This window comes from Geotrypetes seraphini, chromosome 2, assembly GCF_902459505.1.
Source record: "Geotrypetes seraphini chromosome 2, aGeoSer1.1, whole genome shotgun sequence".
NCBI lineage: Eukaryota > Metazoa > Chordata > Amphibia > Gymnophiona > Dermophiidae > Geotrypetes > Geotrypetes seraphini.
This window is the reverse complement of record NC_047085.1, coordinates 526,812,438-526,835,955: the sequence shown is the minus strand read 5'-3', so window position 1 is coordinate 526,835,955 and position 23,518 is coordinate 526,812,438. Positions and strand designations below refer to the sequence as shown.

General features: G+C 48.2%; 1 protein-coding gene across 1 annotated transcript; it reads left to right on the top strand.

The window, feature by feature from the left end:
• Positions 1–5,798: 5,798 nt before the first annotated feature.
• Positions 5,799–20,979, top strand: LOC117354773 (zinc finger protein 658B-like). The gene is made up of 2 exons (XM_033932735.1): positions 5,799–5,932; positions 16,682–20,979. The coding sequence occupies exon 2, from the start codon at positions 16,693–16,695 to the stop codon at positions 20,941–20,943; it is 4,251 nt and encodes a 1,416-aa protein (XP_033788626.1). The 5' UTR covers positions 5,799–5,932; positions 16,682–16,692; the 3' UTR covers positions 20,944–20,979.
• Positions 20,980–23,518: the final 2,539 nt, after the last annotated feature.

The window sequence follows — 23,518 nt, the reverse complement described above, 5'->3', positions numbered from 1 at the left end:
AGTTTTCTGTATCCAGCCTTCCTGTCCCCCCCTACCACTTTTAAAGGGTATCCCACAGCTTTCAGTACTCAACCTTCCTAACCCCCCATCCCTCCCCCCTTTTTAAGGAATATCACACAATTTTCAGTATACAGCCTACCTGACCCCCCTTCCACTTTTTAAGGCTTTCACACAGCTTTCACTAATGAACCTGTCTCCCCCCCCCCACTCCCTCCCCCCTTTTTAGGACTATCACACAGTTTTCTGTATCCAGCTTTCCTGTCCCCCCTTCCACTTTTTAAGGGTATCCCACAGCTTTCAGTACTCAAGCTGCCTAACCCCCCTCCCCCACCACAACTCCCTCCCCCCTTTTTAAGGACTATCAAAGTTTTCAGTATCCAGCCTCCCTGTCCCCCCTTCCACCTTTTAAGGCTTTCACTACTGAACCTGCCCCCCCCATTCCCTCCCCCCTTTTTAGGGCTATCACACAGTTTTCTGTATCCAGCCTTCCTGTCCCCCCTTCCACATTTTAAGGGTATCCCACAGCTTTCAGTACTCAAGCTGCCTAACCCCCCTCCTCCGCCGCAACTCACTCCCCCCTTTTTAAGGACTATCACAGAGTTTTCAGTATCCAGCCTCCCTGTCCACCCTTCCACTTTTTAAGGCTTTCACACAGCTTTCACTACTGAACCTGTCTCCCCCGACTCCTTCCCCCCTTTTTAGGACTATCACACAGTTTTCTGTATCCAGCCTTCCTGTCCCCCCTTCCACTTTTTAAGGGTATCCCACAGCTTTCAGTACTCAAGCTGCCTAACCCCCCTCCCCCGCCGCAACTCCTCCCCCCTTTTTAAGGACTATCAAAGTTTTCAGTATCCAGCCTCCCTGTCCCCCCTTCCACCATTTAAGGCTTTCACACAGCTTTCACTACTGAACCTGCCACCCCATTCCCTCCCTCCTTTTTAGGACTATCACACAGTTTTCTGTATCCAGCCTACCTGTCCCCCGTTCCACTTTTTAAGGCTTTCACACAGCTTTCACTACTGAACCTGCCTCTCCCCCCACTCCCTCTCCCCTTTTTAGGACTATCACACAGTTTTCTGTATCCAGCCTTCCTGTCCAACCCTTCCACTTTTTAATGCTTTCACACTGCTTTCACTACTGAACCTGCCTCCCCCCCACACCCTCCCCCCTTTTTAGGGCTATCACACAGTTTTCTGTATCCAGCCTTCCTGTCCACCCTTCCACTTTTTAAGGGTATCCCACAGCTTTCAGTACTCAACCTTCCAAACCCCCCATCCCTCCCCGCAACTCCCTCCCCCCTTTTTAAGGAATATCACACAATTTTCAGTATCCAGGCTACCTGACCCCCCCTTCCACATTTTAAGGCTTTCACACAGCTTTCAGTACTCAAGCTGCCTAACCCCCCCTCCCCCGCCGCAACTCCCTCCCCCCTTTTTAAGGACTATCAAAGTTTTCAGTATCCAGCCTCCCTCTCCCCCCTTCCACCTTTTAAGGCTTTCACACAGCTTTCACTACTGAACCTGCCCCCCCCCCATTCCCTCCCTCCTTTTTAGGACTATCACACAGTTTTCTGTATTCAGCCTTCCTGTCCCCCCTTCCACTTTTTAAGGGTATCCCACAGCTTTCAGTACTCAACCTGCCTAACCCCCAATCACTCCCCGCAACTCTTTCCCCCCTTTTTAAGGACTATCACACAATTTTCAGTATCCAGCCTACCTGTCCCCCCTTCCACTTTTTAAGGCTTTAACACAGCTTTCACTACTGAACCTGCCTCCCCCCCATTCCCCCCCCCTTTTTAGGACTATCACACAGTTTTCTGTATCCAGCCTTCCTGTCCCCCCCTTCCACTTTTTAATGCTTTCACACTGCTTTCACTACTGATCCTGCCTCCCCCCCCACTCCCTCCCCCCTTTTTAGGGCTATCACACAGTTTTCTGTATCCAGCCTTCCTGTCCCCCCCTTCCACTTTTTAAGGGTATCCCACAGCTTTCAGTACTCAACCTTCCTAACCCCCCATCCCTCCCCGCAACTCCCTCCCCCCTTTTTAAGGAATATCACACAATTTTCAGTATCCAGCCTACCTGACCCCCCTTCCACCTTTTAAGGCTTTCACACAGCTTTCACTACTGAACCTGCCCCCCCCCTTCCATTCCCTCCCTCCTTTTTAGGACTATCACACAGTTTTCTGTATCCAGCCTTCCTTCCCCCCTTCCACTTTTTAAGGGTATCCCACAGCTTTCAGTACTCAACCTGCCTAACCCTCCATCCATCCCCGCAACTCCCTCCCCCATTTTTAAGAACTATCACACAATTTTCAGTATCCAGCCTACCTGACCCCCCCCCTTCCTCTTTTTAAGGCTTTCACACAGTTTCACTACTGAACCTTCCTCCCCTCCACTCCTTCCCCCTTTTTAGGACTATCACACAGTTTTCTGTATCCAGCCTTCCTGTCCCCCCTTCCACTTTTTAAGGGTATCCCACAGCTTTCAGTACTCAAGCTGCCTAACCCCCCTCCCCCGCCGCAACTTCTTCCCCCCTTTTTAAGGACTATCAAAGTTTTCAGTATCCAGCCTCCCTGTCCCCCCTTCCACCTTTTAAGGCTTTCACACAGCTTTCACTACTGAACCTGCCCCCCCCCATTCGCTCCCCCCTTTTTAGGACTATCACACAGTTTTCTGTATCCAGCCTTCCTTTCCCCCCCCTTCCACTTTTTAAGGGTAACCCAAAGCTTTCAGTACTCAACCTGCCTAACACCTCAATCCCTCCCCGCAACTCCCTCCCCCCTTTTTAAGAACTATCACATAATTTTAAGTATCCAGCCTACCTGACCCCCCCTTCCTCTTTTTAAGGCTTTCACACAGCTTTCACTACTGAACCTTCCTCCCCTCCACTCCTTCCCCCCTTTTTAGGACTATCACACAGTTTTCTGTATCCAGCCTTCCTGTCCCCCCTTCCACTTTTTAAGGGTATCCCACAGCTTTCAGTACTCAACTTGCCTAACCCCCCCATCCCTTCCCGCAACTCCCTCCCCCCTTTTTAAGGACTATCACACAATTTTCAGTATCCATCCTACCTGAGCCCCCCCTTCTACTTTTTAAGGCTTTTACATAGCTTTCACTACTGAACCTGCCTCTCCCCCCCCACCACTCCCTCCCCCCTTTTTAGGACTATCACACAGTTTTCTGTATCCAGCCTTCCTGTCCCCCCCTTCCACTTTTTAAGGGTATCCCATATCTTTCAGTACTCAAGCTGCCTAACCACCCCTCCCCTCCTCACAAATCCCTCCCCCCCTTTTTAAGGACTATCACACAGTTTTCTGTATCCAGCCTTCCTGTCCCCCCTTCCACTTTTTAAGGGTATCCCACAGCTTTCAGTACTCAACCTGCCTAACCCCCCCATCCCTCCTCGCAACTCCCTCCCCCCTTTTTAAGGACTATCACACAATTTTCAGTATCCAGCCTACCTGACCCCCCTTCCACTTTTTAAGGCTTTCACACAGCTTTCACTACTGAACCTGTCTTCCCCCCACTTCCTCCCCCCTTTTTAGGACTATCACACAGTTTTCAGTATCCAGCCTCCCTTTCCCTCCCTTCCACTTTTTAAGGCTTTCACACAGCTTTCACTACTGAATCTGCCTCCCCCCCATTCCCTCCCCCCTTTTTAGGACTATCACACAGTTTTCTGTATCCAGCCTTCCTGTCCTCCCCTTCAACTTTTTAAGGGTATCCCACAGCTTTCAGTACTCAAGCTGCCTAACCCCCCTCCACCCTTTTTAAGGACTATCACAGAGTTTTCAGTATCCAGCCTCCCTGTCCCCCCTTCCACTTTTTAAGGCTTTCACACAGCTTTCACTACTGAACCTGTCTCCCCCCCACTCCCTCCCCCCCTTTTTAGGACTATCACAGAGTTTTCAGTATCCAGCCTTCCTGTCCCCAACTTCCACTTTTTAAGGGTATCCCACAGCTTTCGGTACTCAAGCTGCCTAAACCCCCTCCCCCCTTTTTAAGGGCTATCATAGAGTTTTCAGTATCCAGCCTCCCTGTCCCTCCCTTCCACTTTTTAAGGCTTTCACACAGCTTTCACTACTGAATCTGCCTCCCCCCCATTCCCTCCCCCCTTTTTAGGACTATCATACAGTTTTCTGTATCCAGCCTTCCTGTCCCCACCTTCCACTTTTTAAGGGTATCCCACAGCTTTCAGTACTCAAGCTGCCTAACCCCTCTCCCCCCTTTTTAAGGACTATCACAGAGTTTTCAGCATCCAGACTCCCTGTCCCCCCCTTCCACTTTTTAAGGCTTTCACACAGTTTTCTGTATCCAGCCTTCCTGTCCCCACCTTCCACTTTTTAAGGGTATCCCACAGCTTTCAGTACTCAACCTGAATTAACCCCCCCATCCCTTCCCGCAACTCCCTCCCCCCTTTTTAAGGACTATCACACAATTTTCAGTATCCATCCTACCTGACCCCCCCTTCTACTTTTTAAGGCTTTCACACAGCTTTCACCACTGAACCTGCCTCTCCCCCCCCCACTCCCTCATCCCTTTTTAGGACTATCATACAGTTTTCTGTATCCAGCCTTCCTGTCCCCCCCTTCCACTTTTTAAGGGTATCCCATAGCTTTCAGTACTCAAGCTGCCTAACTCCCCTCCCCTCCTCACAACTCCCTCCCCCCTTTTTAAGGACTATCACACAGTTTTCTGTATCCAGCCTTCCTGTACCCCCCCCCTTCCACTTTTCAAGGGTATCCCACAGCTTTCAGTACTCAACCTGCCTAACCCCCCCATCCCTCCCTGCAACTCCCTCCCCCCTTTTTAAGGACTATCACACAATTTTCAGTATCCAGCCTACCTGACCCCCCTTCCACTTTTTAAGGCTTTCACACAGCTTTCACCACTGAACCTGTCTCCCCCCCACTCCCTCCCCCCTTTTTAGGACTATCACAGAGTTTTCAGTATCCAGCCTCCCTTTCCCTCCCTTCCACTTTTTAAGGCTTTCACACAGCTTTCACTACTGAATCTGCCTCCCCCCCATTGCCTCCCCCCTTTTTAGGACTATCACACAGTTTTCTGTATCCAGCCTTCCTGTCCTCCCCTTCAACTTTTTAAGGGTATCCCACAGCTTTCAGTACTCAAGCTGCCTAACCCCTCTCCCCCCTTTTTAAGGACTATCACAGAGTTTTCAGCATCCAGACTCCCTGTCCCCCCCTTCCACTTTTTAAGGCTTTCACACAGTTTTCTGTATCCAGCCTTCCTGTCCCCACCTTCCACTTTTTAAGGGTATCCCACAGCTTTCAGTACTCAAGCTGCCTAACCCCGCTCCCCCACCCGCAACTCCCTCCCCCCTTTTTAAGGACTATCACAGAGTTTTCAGTATCCAGCCTCCCTGTCCTCCCTTCCACTTTTTAAGGCTTTCACACAGCTTTCACTACTGAACCTGTCTCCCCCCCCCACTCCCTCCCCTCTTTTTAGGACTATCACAGAGTTTTCAGTATCCAGCCTTCCTATCCCCCCCTTCCACTTTTTAAGGGTATCCCACAGCTTTCAGTACTCAAGCTGCCTAACCCCCCTCCTCCCTTTTTAAGGACTATCAGAGTTTTCAGTATCCAGCCTCCCTGTCCCTCTTTTCTCAGTTTTTATGGCTGTGGCAGAGCATTCGGTGCCCAGTCTGCCTGTCTACCCCCCTCCCTTTCCCTCTTTTTAGAGCTCTAAGGCATCTCTCCTTACCCAGAGTGCCTGTCTCCTTTTCCCTCCCATTTCTGGGTCTGTCCCAGAGCTCCCATGGTGCCTCTCTCTGAGCTGGGAGCCATTATTGGGCAGACATTGTCAGTAGGAGCCTGTGCCGCTCTGCTGCTGGGGGAGAGCTGCCATGTTCTGTATTGTGCATCCTTGCTACCCACCCCCCTGCTAAACCATAGCCTGACTGCTGTCTTTAGGTAAGTGGCCTGTGTGCTCTCCTCGCAGGAGCAGCCATGTGTGTCATAGCCTTGACTCCTTTTTGCAGATTGAGATGCAGGATGTTCAGGGGAGGGGGAGGGAATATGAGACAGCCCAGGGCGAGGGTCCTTTTGTGCTGTCAGCTTCTAAGCAGTGCTGTGTCTCTCCCCATGCTACGCTCTGCTCAGTTTAGTATTCATCAGAGTGCATGCTGGGAGTTGTAGTCCCTGCTTCCACACTTTAAAATCAAGAGTAGGGATGAAGTGGGTGGATGAGAAATGCCATGAACCTTTGTTCTCCGTTCCCCCCGATAGAGCAGATATGATAGAGACATTTAAATACCTACATGGCGTAAATGCGCATGAGTCGAGTCTCTTTCATTTGAAAGGAAGCTCCGGAATGAGAGGGCATAGGAGGAAGTTTAAAGGTGAAAGGCTCAGGAGCAATGTTCCCTCTGAGCCAGGTTAGCGGCTGTGCAAGTTATAATGTATTCGGAGTAGCAGTTGATTTGGGCTGGGGGGCGGGCACAAAGACAAGCAAGCAATTTTTGAAAATGATGTCAAAGTATAATATAAAATTGAAAAGTTGAACTTTAAAGAAAATATTTAAAAATAAATGTGTCTGCAATCCAACTCCTTCTCTTTCCCCCTTCTTGTGATCTGGTGTATCTCTCCTTTCATAGTAACATAACATAGCAACATAATAATAATAACTTTATTCTTGTATACCGCAATACCATGGAAGTTCAATGCGGTTAACAAAAGAAGAGACTGTACATTTACAGCGATGTTACATACAAGGCAATGATAAGACATATAATATAAAGGCGTAACAAAGACAGGACATTTAGATAAAACAGAGATTGATTATGAGAGGCCATATAGTGGCTTGGCAAGGTAGGTGAAGTCTGAGAGTTTGGAGGCAGATGACGGCAGATGAAGACCCAAATGGTCCATCTAATCTGCCCAACCTGATTCAATCTAAAAGTTTGTTGGGGGATTTTTTTCTTCTTCTTCTTTTTAGCTACTTCTGGGCAAGAATCTAAAGCTCTGCCTGGTCCTTTTCTTAGGTTCTGAAGTCTCCGTCAAAGCTCACTCCAGTCCATCTACAGATACAGATGGTGCAAGTCTGCCCAGTCCTGGCCTTAGTTCTTCAATATTTACTCTTATTTTCTGATTCTAGATCCTCTGAGTTCATCGCCACTGATTCTGTCATTCTCCTCTCCTCTCCTTCCCTTCCTTGGTCTGGCATTTCTCTCTCCTTCCCTCACCCTCTAGTAGTTCAACATCTCTTTTTCTCCCTTAAATCTTCACGAATGCACAAAATATCTCATTCCTTCATCTTATAAGTGCTCACTAGTTTTGGCAATAGTTTGCATTGCTGCAGGGTTTCGTGGTGGGACACGGAGAAGGTTCAAGGTGTTGGATTAAATATGACATTTTGTATACTTATATGTGCTTATATGTGTCTTGCTGTAATTTTCAAAGTTTTTTGTAATACAGTCTCTTCCTCTGTAAACCACTCTGAACTGTTTGTGGTATTGCGGTATATAAAAACAAAGTTATTATTATTCTTATTCTTCTGGTCTGGTATCTCAAAAGTACATAAGAATAGCCTTACTGGGTCAGACCAATGATCCATCAAGCCCAGTATCCCGTACTCAGTGGCCAATCCAGGTCTCTAGTACCTGGCCAAAACCCAAGGAGTAGCAATAGTCCATGTTACCGATACAGGACAAGCAGTGGCTTCCCCCATGTCTTTCTCAATAACAGACTATGGACTTTTCCTCCAGGAACTTGTCCAAACCTTTCTTAAAACCAGCTACGCTATCTGCTCTTACCACATCCTCTGGCAACATGTTCCAGAGCTTAACTATTCTCTGAGTGAAAAAAGATTTCCTCCTATTGGTTATAAAAGTATTTCCCTGTAACTTCATCGAGTATCTTTGTAATTTTTGACAGAGTGAAAAATTGATCCATTTGTACATATTCTATTTCATTCCTCTTATCACCTTTTCTTCCTTCTTTCTCCTATTCCCTACCATGGTCTAGCATTTCTGCCCTCTCCTTCTCCTTTCCCTCCTTGCCCTTGAGGTCTGAAATCTTTCTTTTTTTTCAATCTCCGTCCCTGTGGTCCAGCATTTCTCTAATGCACCCCCTCCTGAGATCCCCCCAGTGACCCCTCTGCATTCCTCCCCTGCACAGGATCCGGTAAGGAAGCCACTTTCTCATTCTTCAGGCAGCTGGCAGCATGAGTGAACACACTGCTTTCGACGCCCGGAAGCTTTCCCTCTGCTACAGCTTTCTGTCTATGGAGGACAGGAAGCAGGAGCAGAGGGAAAGCTTCCAAGCCACTGAAGGCAGCGTGTTCATTCACGCTGCTGGCTGCCCAAAGAATGAAAGAGCTGCAGAGATGGATCCCGCAGGGGTGGAGGATGGATGAAACCTGGACTGCAGGGAGCAGCTGCTTGACCTGCTCCAAGATACATCCTGGAGGCAGGAGGGAGGTGAGAAGTGCTGCTCCTGGTGCATGGCAGTCAAGAGCTGCTGTGCAGGGCTCTGAAGCGACATGTGTGGCCACGCTCCAGCGCAGCTTAGAGCAGTGATCTTCAACCACCGGTCCACAGGGTTGGCACGTGCATGAAGCCCAAAACAGTGTTCTTCAACCGCCGGTCCACGGTAAGCTCAGTGCGGCGTTGAGGAAGGAATGCTCTGAGTTGGATAGTATCCAGAACAGCTCTGATGAACTGTAGATTCTGAGAGGGCTGAAGTTGGGATTTGGGAAAGTTGATTTTGAATCCCAAGCTTTGTAGGAACCACGTAGTCCATTGGGTCACTACAATAACCCCCTGAGATGTTGAATCTTTGATGAGCCAGTCGTCTAGGTAGGACAATACCTGAAGACCATGGTTCCTGAGAGCTGCTGCTACCACCACCAGGTACTTGGTGAACACTCTGGGAGATGAAGCCAGGCCAAAGGGTAGCACTCTGTATTGGTAATGCAGATTCCCCACCCAAAATCTGAGATATTGATGGAAGGCCGGATGAATGGGAATGTGGGTATACGCCTCCTTGAGATCCAGAGAACATAACCAATCGTTATGATCTAGAAGGGGGTATAGAGACGCTAGGGATAACATGCAAAATTTTTCTTTGACTAAAAATTTGTTGAGAGCCCTGAGATCCAGAATGGGTCGCAGATCGCCCGTCTTCTTCGGAACTAGGAAGTAACGGGAGTAAAAACCCCTGTTCTGCTGTTCCAAAGGAACTGGTTTGATGGCACAGAGATGAAGCAGAGCTTGAGCTTCCTGAAGAAGAAGGGTGGTCTGGGATGGACTGGAAGGATACTCTCTTGGAGGAAGCTCTGGTGGAACCTGAGTGAAATGAAGAGAGTATTCTTCCCTGATGATTGACAGCACCCAGAGGTCGGATGTAATGGTCTCCCATCGGTGATAAAAATGATGGAGGCGACCTCCTATGGGGGGAAGAGAGGACAGAGACAGAACAATGGAGGTTATGCTCTGTTTTAGACAGTCAAAAAGACTGCGCAGCCTTAGGTGCAGCAGAAGGCTGAGGTTTCTATTCCTTTTGTTGCTGTTGTTTCTTGGGAGGCGCTCGATTGTAAGAAGCCGCGCTCGGAACATAACGCCTCTGTAAAATTGGAGGAGGGCGTGAAGGTTTCATAGGAGCTGGCTTAGTCTTTGGTCTGACAATGGAAGCAAAAGATTTTTCATGTTCAGATAATTTCTTAGTGGCTGCCTTTATGGATTCATCAAAGAAGTCATTGCCTGAACAAGGGATGTTAGCCAGGCGGTCCTGAAGATTAGGGTCCATGTCAATGGTGCGAAGCCAGTCTAAGCGGCGCATTGCTACAGAGAAAGCAGTGGCCCTGGCTGACAATTCAAAGGCATCATAAGATGACTGTAGAAGATGCAATCTGAGTTGTGACAGAGTAGCAATAACTTCTTGGAATTCAAAGTGCTTCTGTGTATCCAGGTGATTGAGAAATCTGGGAAGAAGATCAATGAGGGACTTGAAATAAGTAACGAAGATACAATTATAATTAAAGACTTTGGAGGACATCATAGCATTTTGGTAAAGACAACGTCCAAACTTGTCCATAGTTTTCCCCTCCCTTCCAGGAGGAACAGTAGCATAGAAACATAGAAATATAGAGTATGAGGCCAGAAAAGGGCCATCGGCCCAACAAGTCTGCCCACTCGAATAACCCTCCCCCCTAAACACTCCCTTGAAGTGACCTCACATGTTTGTTCCAACGATCAACCACCCTTTCGGTGAAGAAATACTTCCTGATGTCACCATGAAATCTCCCACCCTTGATTTTTAACGGATGCCCTTTTGTAGTCGTAGGTCCTGTGAGGAAAAAGATGTCTTATTCTACCTCAATACGGCCTGTAACATATTTGAACGTCTCTATCATGTCACCCCTCGCTATGCATTCCTCAAGAGTGTATAGCTGCAACTTACCTAGGCGTTCTTCATACGGGAGATCCTTGAGTCCTGAGACCATCCTAGTGGCCATTCGCTGAACCGATTCCATTCTCAGCACATCCTTTCGATAGTGTGGCCTCCAAAATTGAACACAATATTCCAGATGGGGTCTCACCATGGACCTGTACAACGGCATTATAACTTCAGGCTTTCGGCTGAAACTTCTTTGGATGCAACCCAGCATTTGTCTAGCCTTGGATGAAGCTTTCTCCACTTGATTGGCAGTCTTCATATCTTCACTAATGATTATTCCCAGGTCCCGTTCTGCAACAGTTCTTGCTAAGGTCTCACCATTTAGGGTGTAAGTTTTACATGGGTTTCCACTACCAAGGTACATAACCTTGCACTTTTTGGCATTAAAACTCAGTTGCCAAATATTAGACCATTTTTCCAGTAAAAGTAGGTCCTGCGTCATAGTATCAGGCACAGTTACTCTGCCCACTACATTGCACAGTTTAGCGTCATTGGCAAATAATTTTGTCTCGAAGTCCCTGAGACAGGTCCTGTACAAAGATATTAAATAGGATTGGACCCAAGACAGAGCCCCTGCGGCACTCCACTGATCACTTCCGACGTTTCAGAGGGAGTACCATTTACCACAACCCTTTGAAGTTTGCCACTGAGCCAGTCTTTAACCCATGCAGTCAATGTTTCTCTTAATCCCAATGAACTCATTTTGTTCAATAACCTACGGTGTGGGACACTATCAAAAGCCTTACTGAAGTCCAAATACACGACATCCAGGGACTCTCCCTTATCTAGCTTTTTTGTTACCCAGTCAAAGAAGCTAATTAGATTGGATTGGCAGGACCTTCCCTTTGTAAAACCGTGCTGGTGGGGATCCCTCAGCCCCCCCATCATTTAGAATTGTATCTAATTTGTGTTTAATCAATGTTTCCATAAGTTTACACACTATTGATGTGAGACTGACCGGTCTGTAGTTTGCAGTCTCTGACCTGCTACCCTTTTTGTGGAGCGGAATGACGTCAGCTGTTTTCCAGTCCAATGGGACTTTTCCCATGCTTAGGGAAAGATTGAAGAGCGCAGCTAACGGCTCCGCAGGACATCTTTCAATTCCCTAAGCACTCTGGGGTGTAGTTTATCCGGTCCCATAGACTCTGGAAGGATGGGATCTTTTTAAGGAGGACTCCACAAGAAGGGATTGGTGAGACAACTGCAAATTCTCAAATCCTTTACAATGCAGAGTTCTATACCTGGAGTCCAATTTGCCTGGAACAGCAGGAATAGTATAAGGAGTCTCCAAGCAGCATGTGAAAGTCTGAGACAAAAGCTTGTGAAGAGGAAGCTTAAGTGACTCTGCAGGAGGTTGAGAGAGATGCATGACCTTGAGATACTCCTTAAAGTACTTAGAACCAGCATCTAATTGAAGTTCTAGGTCATCAGCCATCTGGCGAAGAAAAGCAGAGAAAGACAGATGATCTGCCAAGGCCTTGCCTCGAGAAGGACTCGATGACCTCAAGGCGGCCTGGGTCGAAGGTGAAGCCTCTCTGGAGAAATGACAATTGAAAGAATATGGAGACTTGGATGAGGCAATGGAAGCAGCTGAGTCCTCAAGGTCTGGAAGCGGAGACCTCGATCGAGGAGTTGGTGGTCTGGAAGAGCTGGAAGGTCTGGTATGAGGCCTAGACAAAGAAGGTTGCTCTTTGGAAGAAGACCTATGCCTGGATGGATGCCTCGATGAAGGCCTCAATCTAAGACGAGAGTGGTGTCTGGAAGCAGGTCTTGAGGATTGAGGAGACTTCGCCCTAGGGATGGAAGTAGGCAGTGCTACAGGCGAATGATCTATTCCTTGCATAGAGCGTGTAGATGCCAGACCAGACACTCACAAAGACTCTGCTCTTTGCATAGAGTGTAAAGGTTCAGCTCAAGGCATAGGCAGAGACTCGACCTTGTGGGAGACTGCTGATTGCCCAGGTTGGATTAGAGAAGACAGCATCGGCCCAAATTTGCTCAGTAACTGAACAAACTGCTGCTCTAACGTGGTCTGGAGAGAAGCCGGTACAGATGGATCTGTGTCTGAAACCGGACCACTTGCTGAGGCTATAGGCTTCAAGATGGCAGTGGAGATATGCTTCGACTTAGAAGTCTTGGAAAGCTTGAGGACCACCGCCTGAACTTTCTGCTTAGGTATCTGACCTGAGGGAAGCTCAGGGGAAGAGACAACAGGTGTACTCGAGGTCAGAGACGTCCCAAATGAGGAAGGTCTGATGAGGTTCGAGGTCGGAGTCATGGAAGCAGTAGGACCCTCGGTAGAAGGTAGGACCAAGGCAGCGCTAGAGGCCGAGGGTGTGACTGAAGAGTCCATCCCGAAAAGTTTCTCCACTAAAATCCGACGACGTTTAAGGGCTCAAGGTTGAAGAGTAGCACAGCGCTCGCATGACTTAGGATTATGGTCAGGCTCGAGGCACTTGAGGCACCAACGGTGTGGATCCGTGAGGGAAATCGCACGCTGGCACTGGCTACACTCTTGAAGCCCGTTGCTGGCCGGGACATAGGAGGGAAAATAGCTGCAGCTAAGTCAAAGCCACAATTATTGTATTGTTTGCGTTCTTGCTCTTACCAGCGAGGGAAGTGAAAGTGTGTAAAGCCCTGAAGAAATGGTTGTATACAGTGAAACGTTGGCGATTATATCACTGTTACCTACATTATATGCAAAGCTGCTATTAGTTTCAGTCCCGCTAAAATAATGGTTATAGCACATTCTCTCCGGAAGTTTTTTGGCCAATGATGTGGGTGGAGGAGGTTTGAGCTTTCAGCTCTGCCACGATGAATAAGAACATAAGAACATAAGCAGTGCCTCCGCCGGGTCAGACCATAGGTCCATCCTGCCCAGCAGTCCGCTCTCGCGGCGGCCCAAACAGGTCACGACCTGTCTGAATCACCAGAAGGGGCCCCCTTGCCACCTTGGTTTCTCATTGAAGTCCTATCTTCCCATCGAAGTCCTAACCCTCCGGTCTTGCACATTCACGACCTGGTTGGGTTTCTATACTTATTACCTGGTTAGCTTTCTATACTTGTGTTACATCCCAGCTCCTCCCTCAGTATCCCACGATCCCTTTATCCCTCAGGAATCCGTCCAATCCCTGTTTGAATCCCTGTACCGTACTCTGCCTGATCACTTCCTCCGGTAGCGCATTCCAAGTGTCCACGACCCTTTGGGTGAAAAAAAAACTTCCTTGCATTTGTTTTGAACCTATCTCCCTTCAGTTTCTCCGAATGCCCCCTCGTACCTGTTGTCCCCTTCAGTCTGAAGAATCTGTCCCTATCCACCCTCTCTATGCCCCTCATGATCTTGAAGGTCTCTATCATATCTCCCCTGAGCCTCCTTTTTTCTAGAGAGAAGAGCCCCAGCCTATCCAACCTCTCGGCGTATGGGCAGTGTTCCAGCCCTCTTACCAGTTTCGTTGCTCTCCTTTGGACTCTCTCAAGTACCGCCATGTCCTTCCTGAGGTACGGCGACCAATATTGAACGCAGTATTCCAGATGCGGACGCACCATCGCTCGATACAATGGCATGATGACTTCCGGCGTCCTGGTTGTTATGCCCCTCTTTATGATGCCCAGCATCCTGTTGGCTTTTTTCGAGGCTGCTGCGCACTGTGCAGATGGCTTCAGTGATGCATCCACCAGCACACCCAAGTCTCTTTCAAGTCTGCTGTCTCCCAACAATGCCCCCCCCAATTTGTAGTTGAACAACGGGTTCTTTTTCCCTATATGCATGACCTTGCATTTTTCCACGTTAAAGCGCATTTGCCATTTGTTTGCCCAGTCTTCCAGCTTGTCCAGGTCCCTTTGCAGGTCCTCACACTCCTCCCTGGACCTAACTCTGCCACACAGTTTGGTATCGTCTGCAAATTTTATAACCTCACACTTTGCCTCCTTTTCCAGGTCATTGATAATTATGTTGAAGAGTAACGGCCCCAGCACCGATCCCTGTGGCACACCGCTCGTGACTCCCCGCCAGTCAGAATATTGGCCCTTTACTCCGACCCTCTGCAGTCTACCCGACAACCAGTGCTTGATCCATCTGTGCACATCCCCTCCCACCCCGTGGTTCCACAGCTTCCTAAGCAGCCTTTCATGTGGCACCTTGTCGAAAGCCTTTTGAAAATCGAGGTAAATGATGTCTATGGGTTCCCCATTGTCCACCCGACTGCTTATTCCCTCAAAGAAGTACAGAAGGTTCGTTAGGCACGACCTTCCCTTACAGAATCCGTGCTGGCTTGTTCTCAGTAGGCCATTTCTCTCGATGTGCTCGCAAATGCCGTCCTTGATCATAGCTTCCACCATCTTCCCTATAATTGAAGTCAGGCTCACCGGCCTGTAGTTCCCGGGGTCACCCCTCGATCCCTTCTTGAAGATAGGTGTGACATTCGCCAATTTCCAGTCCTCTGGTACCTCTCCAGTTTTCAAACATGCTGCAGGTTGCAAACATGCTGGTTTGTGCCCGCTATTTCTTGTCTTAGTTCCTTCAGAACCCTTGGGTGGATCCCGTCTGGGCCCGGTGATTTGCCGCATTTTAACCTGTCTATCTGTTTGAGGACATCCTCCTTACTTACCTCTATGTGCTCCAATTTTTCGGCCTGTTCCCCACTCATGAGCTCCTCTGAGTCCAGTATATTAGATGTGTCTTCTCTCGTGAAGACCGACTAAAAGAACGTGTTCAACCTCTCAGCTACCTCTTTATCCTCCTTAATCACTCCCTTCCTATCCCCATCGTCCAACGGCCCCACCTCCTCTCTCACTGGTCGCTTCCCCTTTACGTAACTGAAGAATGCCTTGAAGTTTTTCGCCTCCCTGGCCAGCCCCTCTTCATATTTCCCTTTTGCTTTTCTAACCTCTCGGTGGCATTCCTTTTGGCATTTCCTATGCGCCTGATGATTTTCTTCCTTTGGGTCCTTTTTCCATCTCCGGAAGGATACTTTTTTTAATCAATTATTGCCCTCTTTACTTCAGTTGACATCCAAACCGGGTCCTTTGACCGCTTGTTCTTGCAGCCTTTCCTGAAACTGGGGACGTACATTCTTTGTGCTTCCTGCAGGGTGTCCCTGAATAGGGTCCAGGCGCTTCCTACAGTCTCCATCCTAAAGATGTTTCTGAGCTTCCTCCCCACCATTTCCCTCATAGCAACATAGTTCCCTTTCTTGAAGTTGAGCGCAGTTGTTGCGGTCCTCCTTACGATGGGTGTCCCCCTTTCTAATGTGAATCTGATTGCGTTGTGGTCACTGTTGCCTAGTGGTCCTCCCACTTCTACCCCTCTTGCAGGCCCCCCTAATCCGTTTAGGATGAGGTCAAGAGTAGCACCCCCTCGCGTCGGTTCTTTGACTAGTTGCTCCATGAAGCAGTCCCTCACAGCTTCTACAAATCCTGTTTCCCTAGTGCAGTTGGAGTGACCCGTACTCCAGTCTATCCCCGGGTAGTTGAAGTCCCCCATCACTGTTACACTTCCAGTCCTGCATTCCTGTCTCAGTTCAGCTTCCAAGTCGTGTCCGACTCCTTCTGGCGTACCAGGTGGGCGATAGTACAGCCCCAGTTTTATGCCTGCACCCTTGAGGCCTTTTTCTTCCGCTGGAATAGTGCTTTTAGATTTAAGTGGAGTTTTTTCCTTTTTTGGATTCATATTCATTTCCCACTTCCACATGTCTATATAGATATGTATTAAAAAGAGCTCATTAGTATTAAAATGAACATATTTTATGATGCACAGATGTTTCTGTTGATTACAGGATGGGAGACAACATGGATTTACTAGAAATTGATCAGTTTGTCTGACAAGACCTATTTCTTTGACTGGGTGACCAGAGAATTGGGTAGAGGATGTGCGCTAGATGTGGTGTATTTAGATTTTAGCAAAGCCTTTGACAGTGTTCCACACAGATGTCTAATAAATAAACTGAGTGCCCTTGGGATGGGTCAAAAACAGGTTGAGTGGAAGGCGACAGAGGGTAGTGATCAATGGAGATCGCTCTGAGGAAAGGGATGTTACCAGTGGTGTGCCTCAAGGTTCTGTTCTTGGACCTGTTCATTTTAACATTTTTATAAACAATATTGCTGAAGGGCTGTCAGGTAAGATTTGCCTCTTTGCGGATGATGCCAAAATCTGCAATAGAGTAAACACGCCGGATGGTGTGAATAATATGAAGAAAGACCTGGCGAAGCTTGAAGAATGGTAGTAGCAGTGGTACTTAACATGTAATGTCTCTCTTCTTTTTGCAGATCAGAGCACCATGAATGCAGCCATCACAAGAAGCATGCAAGTCATAAAGGTGGAACCCCAAGAGATGCTGCCGGAAAGAGAGTCAGAAGACTATTCCCAGTTTTCAGAAGGACTCCAATACGATTGGATTCAGTGCAAGATAGAGGACGTTGATGATGGCTCAAATGGTGAGCTGAATTTGGGTACTTTGGGCCCTGAGGAGAATCAAGAGAGACCTTTCATTTGTACTGCATGTGGGAAAACCTTCACACATAAACACAATCTATTGAAACACCAGAGAATCCATACAGGAGAAAGGCCGTACATGTGTAGCCAGTGTGGGAAGAGCTTCATTCAGAAACAGCATCTGAAGAAGCATCAGATCCTGCACACTGGAGAAAGACCCTTCTCCTGTACGGAGTGTGGGAAGAGTTTCAGCCTGAAGCACAACCTTGCAACACACAAGAGAATCCACACAGGGGAAAAGCCATATAATTGCACAGAGTGTGGGAGAGGCTTCAGTCGAAAAGAATCTCTCCTAACCCACCAGAGAATTCACATGCAACCTTCACTCTTAAAGCAATCCGCCCTCCCTAAAGAGAGCCCACAGTTAATAATTGATGTGGAAAAGTTCCGTGAGGAGAAGACGGTCACTGGGGTCAGACCATATCGCTGTCCAGAATGTGGAAAGCCTTTCAATCACAAGCAGAGTTTCGTTAACCACTATCGAATCCACACAGGAGAGAGACCATTTCCCTGTCCCGAATGTGGGAAGAGTTTCATCCAAAAGCAACATCTAACAAAGCACCAGAGAGTGCACACAGGAGAGCGACCCTTCATGTGCACTGAATGTGGGAAACTCTTCAGTTTAAAACACAATCTTATAACCCACCAAAAAATCCACACCGGAGAAAAACCTTTTAACTGTACTGAATGTGGGAGAGGCTTTAGCCGGAAGGAAATTTTCCTGACCCATCAAAAATCTCATACGGTGGAAAGGTTGATCACAGAGACCTTCAGCTCAAATGATGATTCTGTCTTAAAACAGGAGGCACAAGAAGATGAGAACCCCATTACATATTCCCAAGGTAAGAAGAGCTTTCACCATGAATCCCAACAGATGTTTCCAGGGCCTATACATATGAGTATAGATAACCCTCATCAGAACATATCCCTAATAGCAGAGCAGAAAGTTCTTCAGGAAGTTATAGATGTTAAAATGGAAAGTGGGGTAGACCTTCTATCTGAACATTCATCTCTTCCAGCATTCACAGTCTTTGGAGAAGAAAATATTCAGGTTCCTCAGATAGTCCACCAGGAAACTCTTCCGGAGCTTCCAGACATTAAAATGGAACATGAAATACTTATAGTGAAAGAAGAGGAATCCCATTTGAAGGTGAGGGTGGAGGACGTTCACACTGAAGGACCTCTTGCACCAGAAAAGGACATCTCAGGCAGGCCTGGTTACTGCTGTGCAGTTTGTGGAAAGAATTTCAGATATAAATATGGCCTCATAAACCACCTTCGAATACATACTGGAGAAAGACCATTTAAATGCACTGAATGTGGGAAGACCTTCAACTACCAGCGAAGCCTTATCAGCCATCAAACACTCCACACGGGGAAGACATCATTTAATTGTATGGATTGCGGAAAGAGTTTCAGCCAAAAGCTTCATCTAGCAAAACACCAGAGAGCGCATAACCGTGAGAGACCATTTCCCTGCACAGAGTGTGGGAAGAGGTTCATTCAAAAGCAACATCTTATAAATCACCAGAGGCTGCACACGGGCGAGAGACCCTTTTCATGTGCTGAGTGTGGGAAAAGCTTCAGCTTGAAGCACAACCTTGTAACGCACAAGAGAGTCCACACAGGGGAGAAACCTTACAAGTGCCCGGAATGTGGGAAGGGTTTCAGTCGCAAAGAGACTCTTTTGGTACACCAGTGGGTTCACACACAAAAAACAGTTGCACCCAAGGACCCATCCCTCTTAGAGCAAAAAGCCCAACAAGAAGAAATCCCACCCACGCCCATGAGATTTTTGAGAACCCTTTGCAAGAAGAGAATCCCTGAAGAGACAACAGTATCAGATGTAAACCTGTATAATTATCCCGAATGTGGGAAATCATTCAATCACAAGCAAGGTCTTATTAACCACTGCCAAGTTCACAAAGAAGAGAGACCAATTCCCTGCCCTGAATGTGAAAAGAGCTTCAAACAAAAGCAACGTCTCAATAAGCACCAGAGAATGCATCTGGGAGAGAAACCCTTCGTGTGTGCTGAATGTGGGAAATGCTTCAGTTTAAAGCGTAACCTTGTAACCCACCAGAAAATCCACAACAGAGAAAAACCATCGCACTGTACTGAAAATGGAAAAGGCTTTAGCCAGAAGGAAATTTCAATGACCCATCTAAAAACTCACACAAAAGAAAGGATGTTCACAGTGACCTTTAGTCCAAAGAATGATTTTGTCTTAAAAGAAGAGAACTCCATTACTTGTCTCCTAAGAAAGAAGAAGTTTCATCCTGAGTCAACTCTACTATATCAAAAGGAAGTGTTTCCAGGGTCTACAGACAGGAATATGGAAAACCTTCAGCATGAACAGGAATCTCATCCTGTAATCTCAGACAGGTGTGGATACAGCTGTGTAATTTGTGGAAAGAGTTTCAATCATAAACACAGACTTATACACCACCTTCGAATACACACTGGAGAAAAACCTTTTAACTGTACTGAATGTGGGAGAGGCTTTAGCCGGAAGGAAATTTTCCTGACCCATCAAAAATCTCATACGGTGGAAAGGTTGATCACAGAGACCTTCAGCTCAAATGATGATTCTGTCTTAAAACAGGAGGCACAAGAAGATGAGAACCCCATTACATATTCCCAAGGTAAGAAGAGCTTTCACCATGAATCCCAACAGATGTTTCCAGGGCCTATACATATGAGTATAGATAACCCTCATCAGAAAATATCCCTAATAGCAGAGCAGAAAGTTCTTCAGGAAGTTATAGATGTTAAAATGGAAAGTGGGGTAGACCTTCTATCTGAACATTCATCTCTTCCAGCATTCACAGTCTTTGGAGAAGAAAATATTCAGGTTCCTCAGATAGTCCACCAGGAAACTCTTCCGGAGCTTCCAGACATTAAAATGGAACATGAAATACTTATAGTGAAAGAAGAGGAATCCCATTTGAAGGTGAGGGTGGAGGACGTTCACACTGAAGGACCTCTTGCACCAGAAAAGGACATCTCAGGCAGGCCTGGTTACTGCTGTGCAGTTTGTGGAAAGAATTTCAGATATAAATATGGCCTCATAAACCACCTTCGAATACATACTGGAGAAAGACCATTTAAATGCACTGAATGTGGGAAGACCTTCAACTACCAGCGAAGCCTTATCAGCCATCAAACACTCCACACGGGGAAGACATCATTTAATTGTATGGATTGCGGAAAGAGTTTCAGCCAAAAGCTTCATCTAGCAAAACACCAGAGAGCGCATAACCGTGAGAGACCATTTCCCTGCACAGAGTGTGGGAAGAGGTTCATTCAAAAGCAACATCTTATAAATCACCAGAGGCTGCACACGGGCGAGAGACCCTTTTCATGTGCTGAGTGTGGGAAAAGCTTCAGCTTGAAGCACAACCTTGTCACGCACAAGAGAGTCCACACAGGGGAGAAACCTTACAAGTGCCCGGAGTGTGGGAAGGGTTTCAGTCGCAAAGAGACTCTTTTGGTACACCAGTGGGTTCACACACAAAAAACAGTTGCACCCAAGGACCCATCCCTCTTAGAGCAAAAAGCCCAACAAGAAGAAATCCCACCCACGTCCATGAGATTTTTGAGAACCCTTTGCAAGAAGAGAATCCCTGAAGAGACAACAGTATCAGATGTAAACCTGTATAATTATCCCGAATGTGGGAAATCATTCAATCACAAGCAAGGTCTTATTAACCACTGCCAAGTTCACAAAGAAGAGAGACCAATTCCCTGCCCTGAATGTGAAAAGAGCTTCAAACAAAAGCAACGTCTCAATAAGCACCAGAGAATGCATCTGGGAGAGAAACCCTTCGTGTGTGCTGAATGTTGGAAATGCTTCAGTTTAAAGCGTAACCTTGTAACCCACCAGAAAATCCACAACAGAGAAGAACCATCGCACTGTACTGAAAATGGAAAAGGCTTTAGCCTGAAGGAAATTTCAATGATCCATCTAAAAACTCACACAAATGAAAGGATGTTCAGGAGATCACGTGACGCCATGCTACAGGGCAGATGCTAGCCTGTGTCTCTCCCGCTGCCCTTCTCAGATTCCCCTCTCTTATCGGGAGTTTTTCGGCTCTTTGAGCCTTTGTACTGGGCCCTGCGTGCACCTCCACCCCTCCGGATCCAGTGGGCAAGTTCCGGGTCTTTTCTAGGGGGGCATGTCGTTAAAATCGGCCCGCAAGAATAAGGACCGCGGCAAGCACGGAGATTTCAAAATGGCGGCGCCGACGAGTCCTGGAGCCGCTACGGGGGGGCCGGCTTGGATTGCCGAAATAACATCAGGGGTAACAGCGGCGATGGGGCTCGTCTTGGAGCAGAAACTCCTGCCTCTGGACCACAAGTTGGCTATGGTCCAAGCCTCGTTGGACACCATGGGTCAGGAGGTGGTAGCGTTCCGGCAGCGGGTGAGTGCCGTGGAGGATCAGCTGCAGCACGTGGAGGATGCCCAGACCCGACATCAGCGCCTTATCTCCGCCCTCGAGGACCGCATTGAGGACCTGGAAAACAGATCTCGCTGGTCCAATCTGCGATTTATTGGATTTCCTGAAGCTGTTTCAGAGCGGGGCTTGAGGGGCGAGCTGGAAACCTGGTTGGCTACCTCCGTCATCTTCCCTGCTGATTTGGGCCCTCTCCGAATTGAGAGGGCGCATTGCCTGGGCCTCCGCTCGGCTCATCAGGCCCGGCCGCGGGTGGTGATAGCGAAGATCCTGAACTATGCTCACAAACAGTCTATTCTTCAGGCGGCTCGGGGAGAGCGCGCTCTCACCTATCAAAACGGCAGAGTGCTCTGCTTTCAGGATTACTCCACCAAAGTGGCCCAGCAACGGCGAGCATTTGCACCGGTGTGTTCTACCTTGGCAGCCCGCCACATTCGCTTCGCCCTCCTCAGCCCCGCACGGTTGCGGGTTCATCATAATGGTGCCACTCAGTTTTGCTCTACCGCAGCGGAGGCGCAGAACCTGCTGGACGCGTGGAATGCGGACCTGCCTTCTACCAGTGCTGCTGGTGTCATTTCCTCTACTGCTGGTCCAGCCTGATGGGTGCCTGTCCTTGGAGATGCTCTTTCTTCGGGCTCGGCCGCGACCCTGGGCTCCACATTGGATTTCCATTTGGACTTTGGAGGGACCTGTCCGGCTCTGTATTTGACTGTGATTTTCCTCTGCTCTGTTGCCTTGAGCTGTAACTGTGGGGCTTTTCTGTTTCTTGAGGTGGCCCAGGGTCCCTTTTCACTCCTGTATGGCCAGAGCTGCCTCTGATGGCTGGCGGTAATGGTCTGCCTTCTGGAGTGGATGTTGTCGAGCTTGCTGACTGGGGTGATGTGTGTGTATGGGGAGATGTGGTGGGTACACCAGTTTGTGTGTTGTGCTGGGCTAGGAGGAGGGGGAGGTGTTGGGGTAGGGTTTTGTGGTACTTGTTGAGCTCATGTTCTGGGGGGTTCATTGTTTAAATCTTTTGAGGGCTGTTCTTGGGGTGGGTGGGTTCCGGGATTGGGCTCTTCTGGGTAGGGGTGCCCATCCTGGGACTTTGTGGCACTGTCTGATGTCTTGGGTTGGTGGTGTGGGTTATACTTCTATCTGTTTTACCTTTGGGGTCTCGCCTAGTCCCTTTTGTTGTTTTTGGAGGGTTCTGGGGAGGGGGCGTCTGTAGTGATTGGTTTCCTTCGGGGGCCGGAAGGGATGGGGTGGGGGGGGCAGGAAGGGCTTGGTGGGGTAGGAGTTGGTGGGTTGGGTTCTGGGGTTTGGATTGGTTTGGAGGGGGGGAGGGGGAGGGTTGGTTTTGGGGGGGAGGGGAGGGTTGGGTGGGAAGAGCTGTTCCTCTCGATCCGGGGTGATTGCTGGCACTGGCTTCCGCATGGGTCTGGCCTTAGGAGGGGGGCTTGCTGGGACGCCTCTTCCTAGGCTTTTGAATTTTTTGATTCCTTGTTGGTTAATTTTGTTTCACTTTTATGTCCCTTAAGCTAGTATCTTGGAATGTGGGGGGCATTCATTCCCCAATTAAGAGACAGAAGGTGCTCCGACAGCTTCGGAGGAACCGGGTGGACGTGGCCTTTCTGCAGGAAACGCATTTGACAGCTGCAGAACATGCTAAATTGAGGATCTGGTGGGTGGGGGACGTCCTGGACTCCCCTGCTTTGGGTAAGAAGGCTGGGGTGGCTATTCTGGTGGGTAAAAATCTTCATTTGGTTGTACAGGATGTCCTTAAGGACCCGGAGGGGAGGTATGTGATTGCCTCGGTTAGTTTGAACTCTAAACCTTATATTCTCTGCAATCTTTATGCCCCTAATAGCCCGGGCGTGGGATTTTTTCATCATTTAGCGGATCTTTTGTCAGTCTATGGAGATGTTCCTCTGGTGGTAGGGGGTGACTTCAATGAGGTGGCGGATCCTCTTTGGGATCGCTCGTCTGGGGTGGGGAGGGAATCTCGGAAATCTGCTACTGGAATTGCACTTCTTTGTGCCTCCCTTGACTTGGTGGACGCCTGGAGAATCTTGCATCCCCTGGAGAAGGATTTTACTCATGTTTCTCGGGCCCATGCTTCTTTATCCCGTATAGACTATATTCTCTGTTCCCGCTCTTTGTTTTCGGAGATCG